The sequence below is a fragment of the Polyodon spathula genome, chromosome 29, assembly GCF_017654505.1.
Source record: "Polyodon spathula isolate WHYD16114869_AA chromosome 29, ASM1765450v1, whole genome shotgun sequence".
Lineage (NCBI taxonomy): Eukaryota > Metazoa > Chordata > Actinopteri > Acipenseriformes > Polyodontidae > Polyodon > Polyodon spathula.
The window spans coordinates 34,106-43,017 of NC_054562.1; the positions used below are offsets into that span (position 1 = coordinate 34,106).

General features: G+C 43.9%; 1 protein-coding gene across 2 annotated transcripts; it reads left to right on the forward strand.

Moving 5' to 3' along the window:
* The first annotated feature begins 214 nt into the window (after positions 1–214).
* Positions 215–8,338, forward strand: LOC121302430 (CCR4-NOT transcription complex subunit 3-like). Of its 2 annotated transcripts, none has more exons than XM_041232397.1 (6): positions 215–335; positions 4,059–4,134; positions 4,931–4,998; positions 6,824–6,898; positions 7,335–7,424; positions 8,174–8,338. In XM_041232397.1, exons 2-6 carry the CDS (start codon positions 4,110–4,112, stop codon positions 8,321–8,323), a joined length of 408 nt encoding a protein of 135 aa, XP_041088331.1. In that variant the 5' UTR covers positions 215–335; positions 4,059–4,109; the 3' UTR covers positions 8,324–8,338. The 2 variants fall into 2 exon arrangements, with proteins under 2 accessions (XP_041088331.1, XP_041088332.1); XM_041232398.1 differs by having other exon boundaries at positions 4,940–4,998.
* Positions 8,339–8,912: the final 574 nt, after the last annotated feature.

Sequence of the window (8,912 nt, forward strand, 5' to 3'; positions counted from 1 at the left end):
GGGAGGGCGTTTTCAATCAGTGAATGACAGGAGATTTCTTCAATCGCAACACGGGATTTCCGAGCGGGTGTGTGTGTGACGTCGATCCTGACTAATCATGAGCGAGCTGCAGTCGGGGCCCACCCTGCTGACTGACAGCAGCGTAACCCAATCCCCTGGCACGGCAGTGCCTTTGTAGCCAATGGGAGAGGGGAGGGGCCGGGCCGCAGGAGATCCGTGATGCGGGGGGTTCCTGGCGGCCATCTTGGATCTGCAGGCTGTTGTTTGGAAGAGAAAATAAAATTAAAATAATTAATTAAAAGCAGAATAAAGGAGGAGAAACCCTATAAACTCAGGTAGGAGGTTTTTAAATGCGTGTTTTCCACGCAGTTTGAACCGGGTGGAATGTGTATGTTTGGTGCAGAAAAGCCGTTTATTTTGAAGCGATTTATTTTTTTTTTTTTTGCCCTCAAAAAAGGCCTTTTTTTGTGAGCCTGCATTGCAGTAAAGTGGCCGTTTCTCTAAATCCCTTTGATCTGCAGCGGCTAAGCAACCGTACACACGTAAACGAGTGTTATTGTAATTAAGAAAGGAAACATTTCTGTACCACAGCGTGTTTTGAGGCGCTGCTTTGATTAAAAACACACATAGCGGGCAATATATATTCCCCTGTGTGTGGTTGTGTGCTGATTGTTCTCCGCATCGATTTTTAGAGTCTCGGATGGGAACGCTAATGTTTTTATGTTTTAAGTGCAAAAAGGTGTGTGTTTTTTTTTTGTCTCTTTCCCTCGCTGTGCCCCCGTCGCAGTTCAGCTTGGTTGCATGTCTGCAAACGAGAGAGGTGTCTGCAATCGATGCGAAGTGTACCTGTGCGCTCGGTAGTAATTAATGCGGAGCTCCGCTTACACGAGTTTGATCTGGTTAGTAAAACAGGCTGCGTTCTTCCTTATAACCTCGATTTCTGCTGTATCGTTTACATTCACATTGACTTAACTCTGCCGTGGTATGTTGGATTAAATATTGCATTATGCATTACACAACTTAAGTGTGTGTTCAGTCATTAACACGGTACTAATTGATGATGTGTCGTGCTGTGGTCCGATGAATGTAATCCTTTCTCGGTTTCAAAGGAAGCGTGACTCGTCAAATTGTAGTTCTGTGTTTCTGGTTTACTTGCGTGTGCTGTTGATTCTCGCTTCAGTGGGTGCACCATCAAAATGCCCGCTTCAGAAATTGATTTCAGAAGATGTTCGTGCCCATTTCGGGGATGGCAATAAGACTCCTACTGCATAGCAGTTTGATCCATTTCTGTTTTCACCGAGTTTAATAAGACTCGCCGAGCTTGTTACCTATACACACTCACTAATCAAGCTTGTGGTAAAACCAGGAATGGATTAAACAGCTATGGAATAAGGTGGCACTGGAACCATTTTTAAAGTGGGGGTGCCGAAAGCCATTGAACAAAACTGTAACCCCTGTATATGATGGAAGGCATGCAAAGACAAGGGGGTGCTACAGCACCCCTAGTTCCAGCGCCCTTGTACCTCTATTTCCGTCCTTGTCCTTATCTAGTAACACTTATCAGTGGACGAGTCTGTTTTAAATAGAAGTTGATTCTTAAATCATTCAGCCCCCCTACCCCCACCCCAAAAGCTGTTGTGTTCCCTGAGCTGTAACAGCTTGAAGATCTATTTCTAACAGTGTGATCGTGCTGCAGGCAGGAGCAGGTCTGTTCTGTTTGAAACGCACCTGCAGCCAGAGGTCTCCCGAAGGTGAAAGCAAGCGCCCTTGTACAGCTGAAATTACACTGGAGTGCAGCTTGCAAACCAGACCGTCAACAAGGTCTGCTATTTCTGATGGCTGGTTGCACAGGAGCATGCAGTAAACTGACACTGTGGAATTGTGTGTGGAGCTTTTAATTTAGCATTTATTTCTAATACTTGTTGTAGCTATAATATCTTTAACTGTTTCTTCCAATTTTGTGATATCATGCCTTGAGTAAAAAATGACTGAGTCGAGTAACCGTGCATTCGTTAGTAGTCTTGGTTGCAAATTTTAGCAAAGGTATGTTTTGTAGTGGAAGCTGTGAGAATCCTTTCCCCTCAGGCACACGTTTCAAAGAATCCACCAGACAGTACAGTGTTTGAATTAATATCTGCTTCCTTATGACATCACCCTTAACCAGTCAGAAAAGACACTTCCATACTCATGCAAGTTTCACAAGCCTCCTATGTTATTGATCATGTAGGGATTAGGCTTGCTGTGTCTGACTGTGTATAAATCATTTATCATGCCAGACAGTGTGTTTGTAACCCAGTTGGATGCTTTGTATGCTGGCTTGTGCAGGGTTCTTTCAGTGGAATCCGTGTGCATTGGCGGTGACTGGGGTGTTCCTGGAGACCTGTTTTGAGAAGGTTATGGCAGCTGTAGCAGTCAGTCGCTGTTGTGTGTGTTGTGCCTCCTCCTCCTCGTTGTGATGCAGTATCTACGCCGGCGCTCGGGGGCCCCCCCCCCGGGGGGGGGGGGGGGGTTCCATGTGAAACGCTGAAACTTGAACGTGCTGTGAATGTTCCTAATCGTTCAGCCAATGCGAGGAAGCCCTCCATTCTATTCTACTGTTTCATGAAGCCCCTCAACGTTAATGCGTGCAGATGATCTAATGCATATAAATAAGACTTCTAAATATTGAATGAATAAGCTTGCACTGCAGAAGCACTACAGCTGGACCGCTGTCTGACAAGCACATCTTTGACGTTTTTAATCGTTCCGTGAAAATTGAAAATGCCCGGGGAACGACGGACGTTTCAGCTCTAAACTAATAGCTTCGTTAGTCTTGTTTGCTTCAAAATACAATGTGTCCTTTCAAGACTGGCTATTCTGATTCAGTAGATCCTGTCTCTTGTGGTGCAAGAGCTTCATTGGGTGAAGAAGAGAAGTACAAAGCTTGATATTTTCAGCTAAAGTGTGAAGAGGCGACGCTTCTATACGACAAGAGACCGGATCAGCTGTACATATTTACTTTTATTATGAACCGTGTTTTAATTCAATCAGTCATTATTCTATATAGCGCCTTTCATAGAGGAGCACCATCACACAGCGCTTTACAAGATGCAGTAACAAGAAAACCCATAATACTACAAACACAGAGAAATGCATCATACATGATATACAGTAAAAACAATGCATAATACATTAAATAGAATAGTGCATTAAATACAGTGGAAAGAGCAGAATACATGATAGCAGCATAATACATGAAATAGTGCATTAAGTGCACAGTGGAAAGAGCAGAATACATGATAGCATACATTAACATGAAATAGTGCATTAAATACAGTGGAAAGAGCAGAATACAGGATAGCAGCATAATACATGAAATAGTGCATTAAATACAGTGGAAAGAGCAGAATACAGGATAGCAGCATAATACATGAAATAGTGCATTAAATACAGTGGAAAGAGCAGAATACATGATAGCAGCATAATACATGAAATAGTGCATTAAATACAGTGGAGAGAACAGAATACAGGATAGCAGCATAATACATGAAATAGTGCATTAAATACAGCGGAAAGAGCAGAATACAGGATAGCAGCATAATACATGAAATAGTAGCAGCAACACAGCAGCTAATAGCAGAGATCAGGCTTAAAGAGCACGGAGAGCAAGAGAGAACAGGCGGGTCTTCAGAGCTGATTTAAAGCGAGCGACGGTGGGAGCATCGCGCACCAAAGCTGGGAGAGAGTTCCAGAGAGTCGGAGCCACGAATCTAAACGAGCGTTCCCTCCGAGCGTGGTGTGCTTTTGCTTGGGGATAACAAGCGGTCCAGAGTCGGAGGACCTCAGCTCGCGGGCAGGGGCTCAGCGGGTTGAGGAGGTACTCGGGAACCTGTGTGATGAAGAGCATTGCAGGAGAGTTTTAGTTCTGTCTGTACTGTTTTCCAGCCAGTCTGCCACCCTGCGCAAGTTGACGCTTCTGATCAGAAATCCGCCGTTGTGATTGGCTGTGAGTGGTTTCCTGATTTGAAGTATGCATTCCTAAAGTTAACGTGCTCTTTTGTCTTTGTCTCCTTGCTTAGCTGCGTTCAGTGTGTCTGAAGGTATGAAGAAATTCTCCTAGGGCGAGCGTCATGGCCGATAAGAGGAAACTGCAAGGTCAGTCTCGTCTCAAGTTTTGACTGTAACGCACCGCCTGCACCTTCAAACACTGAGCCAGGCTTCAAAAGTTTAAAATGGAAACCAAATCCACCAGTCCTTCACATGTATTAAGCAGTTCTGGTACTGCCATTGCCAGTTTGCATTAACCCTCCTGTTAGGTTTTCGGGTCTATTTGACTCGACTCTAGTTTCCAATTGGCTTAAATGCTGTTTTTCTTTTCATTTTCTGTATAATATTTTAAGGCTTTACATAAGATGGGGTTATGAACTTATATACAGAAAACAGAACCTTTGAGATGTTTATTCTTTTTAGAAGAGGTCACGTGTACAAATAAGATGTTTCGGGTCACTGTGCCCCGTGGCGTTTATCTATGTAGATTTGTGTGCAGGAATGAAACAAACTTCTTCAATTTGTTATTGTATTATTATTACTGGAAATGGCTACACCTGTCTGGAGATATTTATAAACCAAACACAAATATATATCTACAAGGCAGAGCCTCATTTTCTCTGTCAGTATTGCAACAGCATCTCACTGGTAAAGACACTCCAAAAAATCAGATGTTGTGTAGATGGTAAATGCTTTTGACGATGGCAGTAGTAATGTTAACAAGCATATTAAGAGCCAGGTTGTCCAATTGCACCATTTCAAATAACCTGGCAGTAAATTGTAGCAAACGCGGCTGGAGCGAGTGGAGTCTCGGCAGCGTGTTCTCCTGGGATACTCCTGGCAGTGCTGGAGAGGTTCCAGACCTTCATGCTGTGATTAACCCCCCTGTGCCTGTTTTTATCAGGTGAAATAGATCGGTGTCTGAAGAAGGTTACAGAAGGTGTTGAACAGTTTGAAGATATTTGGCAGAAGGTAAGAAACCTGGCAAGGCTTGCCCCCACCCTGTTGATCTGTTCTAACCCTTTAAGGCAAGGGGGCTCCAGCCCTGGTCCTGGAGAGCTACTGTGGCTGCTGGTTTTTATTTCAGCCAATCTCTTACTTTAATTGAAGCAATTATTGGCTTAATTAGTCAAGGTGAACAGGTGTTGCAGATCTTTAGCCACTGTGGATGTAAAGACCTAGAAAACCAGCTGGACGGGGGCTCTCCAGGAACAGGGAGACCCCTGATTTAAGGGGTTTAAGCACGATCAGGCAGAAGTGTCGTTCTGGGCCCGTGATCGGGGAAATGCGATAAGCGCACTTCTCTTTTTGGACTTGCTGGTTCCACCATACTTTACAGTACAGCTTGATAACACTTGATAACAGATAGGGGAGGGATTGGATTTCACTGCCGTGTCGCTGAAACATTCTCGGCAGCCCGCAGAAACTTGTTTACGGCTAAGAAAAAAAAACAAGGAAACACTGTAAATCTGATGTATTTTAATTAGTTCAAATCAACGGTACGAAGATCACTCTTGAAATCAGGACTTGAAGGATGTGTTTCAGTAAGAATACCTCTGTTAAAGGGGAACGAGAGTAAAAGGCTGAAATATGCACAAGAGCACAGAAATTGGACTGTCGAGCGATGGTCTAAGGTGCTTTGGACTGTTGACTGTTGTCAATTCAACGCTTGCTGTCTTTCTATTCTTTAAGGATATTATCTTCAAGTCTCGCTCATCCTTTTTAGACAGCTTGTTGGGTCTTCCAGTCCTGGGTGTGTCAATCACAGATGTTTCTCTGCATTTGTTGATTATGCTTCGGTTCCACACCTTGAAAATCGAGTGATGCGAGCGATTTCACTCAGTGTGTTTCTATGCAATTCAAGGTTGTTATAATAGTAGAAAACATTAGTGGAGGCTTTGAGGAAATTGTTGATGCTCATAATACCTCAGAGTAGAAAAATACAACATGTCTGAGACTCTTGCACAGCAGTGTGTGTTTTGAGTCGATATGAGCAGATATTTCATGAATTAAGTCAATCGAATATGAATTAAGAAAGTAATTGAGTAGTGTCCATTTATTGCTTAGAGACCCTGAGAATAAATGTGAATTTTGTCATTGCAATCACTCGCGTGAAACAATGTCTTGTCATTTGCCACGAACGTCAATATTTATTTCGACAAAACGTTCAGGAAAGATCCCTTGGGTCATAAAATAACATGTTTTTACACGTGTGTCTGTAAGCACAGTACACAATAAAAAAATATATACTTGATGTTTGGAGAAAGAAAAGCAGTTTGTATGGTTTAATAAATAAAAAAAAAAATAAAGACTACAGACCAGAAAAGCTGTGGTCCTGGGGCCCACTCTGTAAAACACTTGGTCCTTTTTAACAGTTAAGTTCTGATTCTGAGATCCAAACCTGTGTGCGGATTCTCTCACGTGACCCAGCTGCTATGGGCACGGCTGCTTGGTGTGCCGGGTGAGTCTTGCGCTCGGGAGTGCTGTGTGACACTGTCCGGCTTCGCTGTGGATTCCGGAGAGCGCGTCGCATTGGCTTCAGCAGCTGATCCTAGTGGCCAGGCGCCCGGTGTGATCAAGCGGACACGTCCAGAGGCCAGTACCTCGCCAGCTTCAGCTCTCCTGGGGGTACAAAGCTGGCTTGGGGATCGGAAGGACACCCACTGACCTTCACTTCTCCTGAGCTCTGGTGTAAGGCGTTTCTGTGACGAGGGAGTGTGATTGGTCAAGTCTAAGTTGAGGAGAATAACTTGAACAGACTGCATTTCTCTCTCTCTCTCTCTCTGTCTCCCTCCAGCTCCACAACGCAGCGAATGCGAATCAGAAAGAAAAGTATGAGGCCGATCTCAAAAAGGAAATTAAAAAATTACAGGTGAGGAATTAAAAACTAACCCTAAGCGATAGCAGACATTCGCGGATTGGTGTGTAGTTGTGTACTGTGAGACTGGGGCGGTTTGAACCGGACCGGCTTATAGTTGTATTGGTTTGTATTATTGAGGAGATGATGGCAGTAATAAGACTCCCGTTGCGTAGCAGTATGTTCCATTCCTGGTTTCCCTATGAGTTTGAAACCCCTGATCTTGTTACCTACACACTATGAAACAGGGGGTCTTAATCCCATCCCTGAATAGTCTTGCCATTAAAGGGGCTTGAATTAGTTTAGATTATATTGGTGAAAAGTAAGGTGTTTTTTTTTTAGTTTTTTAGCAGGGTAGACCAGGAAAGGACTGGGCTAGTTCACTAGGGTAGTGAGGAGGCTGTTCTGCTGTTTTCCGCTTCAGTGACCTCGCCGTCTCCCCTTCTTTCAGAGATTACGGGACCAAATTAAGACGTGGGTGGCATCCAATGAGATAAAAGACAAAAGGCAGCTAGTGGAGAATCGAAAGTTAATAGAAACGGTAAGAGATGAGAAAACTAACTTTGCTTGTGAAGTAGGACATTATTGAATTACAGTGATTTGAACTGTTATCAAGATACCAAGTGATAAGTTTTGAAAATATGCATTCAATACAAAATCTTTTATATAAAACTGGGCATTCAATTTCCAAGCATTTTATAAACCGTGGCTCTCCAACTTTTTCCAGTTGGAACAAGCCCCTGTTAATTATCTGTTTTACTATTGAATACAAACCATTCAATCAAAGCGGTGTTATAAATGTGAATAATAAAGCAAGAGAATGTGAAAGGTCACAGGTCGTCTAGTGTAAAACTTGCTTTACTGATCTGTATTCATATTTATAGTGTGCCTGCTTTTGATGTGATGCTTCTTGACCCCCACCCCCCACCAGAAACATTTCTGTGACTCCCCAAGGGGGTCCCAACACCCTACTTTGAGAACTAAAAAAAAAATATATATATATATATGAAATAAGATTGAGGGTACATTGCTGCATTTTCCATTGTCAACACTGTGATAGAGAATCCATAAACTGAAGTCTGTGTGTGTAACGTGTTTGCTCTCTCTCCCCCCACTCTCTCCTCCATCTGCCCCTCTCTCTCCCCTCTCGCACGCTCTCTCCCCCTCTCTCTTCTCTTTCTCTCCTCTCTCTCCCCTCTCGCATGCTCTCTCTCTCTCCTCTCGCTTTCTCTCCTCTCTCGCTCTCCCTTCTTTCTCCTCTCTCTCTCACTTCCCCTCTTCCTCTCTCAGCAAATGGAGCGTTTCAAGGTAGTGGAGCGGGAGACCAAGACCAAGGCCTATTCTAAGGAGGGGCTGGGCTTGGCTCTGAAGGTGGACCCGGCACAGAAAGAGAAGGAGGAAGTGGGGCAGTGGCTCACTGTGAGTCAACAGCAGCACTAAAATAACCATCCGTTCGTTTTGTACACACACACACTGTGTTGAGAATACATTTTCATAGATAAACCAGGTCTGTGCTTTAGAAGTGCCCGACTTCGATCTACGCGGGTGTCTTGAAGTTGGCCACGTTACTGCCCAAAACCGGTTTGTGATACTATATTGTGACCCATACTTTTTGTTTGGTGTGCTCTGTTTTGTGGTCCTCCCTCCTAAATAGAAAGAGGTGACATCCCACACATGACCTCCGAGGAGGCTGACTGGTCTAGTGGTTAAAGAAACGGGCTTTTAACCAGCAGGACCCTGGTTCAAATCCCAGCTCAGCCCCTGACTCGCTGTGTGACCCTGAGCAAGTCACTGAACCTCCTTGTGCTGCGTCTTTGGGGTGAGACGTTGTTGTAAGTGACTCTGCAGCTGCTGATCACTCGTTTTATCACCAAACTCCTCAATAATTCGATCCAGTCATTATTTTATTACTGTAACATCTCAGAAAGCTCTGCAGAGGTCTGTGATATTCTCTGAGATATTCCCTTTGTTTGTCAGTGTTATCTCTGTAGTGCTGCATTTGGCTCCTGTCTGTCTCACTCGGCCATTT

What these genes read in the sequence shown, in the direction of transcription:
- LOC121302430 (XM_041232397.1), top strand. Translation starts at nt 4,110, where the DNA reads ATGGCCGATAAGAGGAAACTGCAAG. An exon ending in CGATAAGAGGAAACTGCAAG is followed by an intron (nt 4,135 to 4,930) that starts GTCAGTCTCGTC and finishes TGTTTTTATCAG; the next exon opens with GTGAAATAGATCGGTGTCTG. An exon ending in TTGAAGATATTTGGCAGAAG is followed by an intron (nt 4,999 to 6,823) that starts GTAAGAAACCTG and finishes GTCTCCCTCCAG; the next exon opens with CTCCACAACGCAGCGAATGC.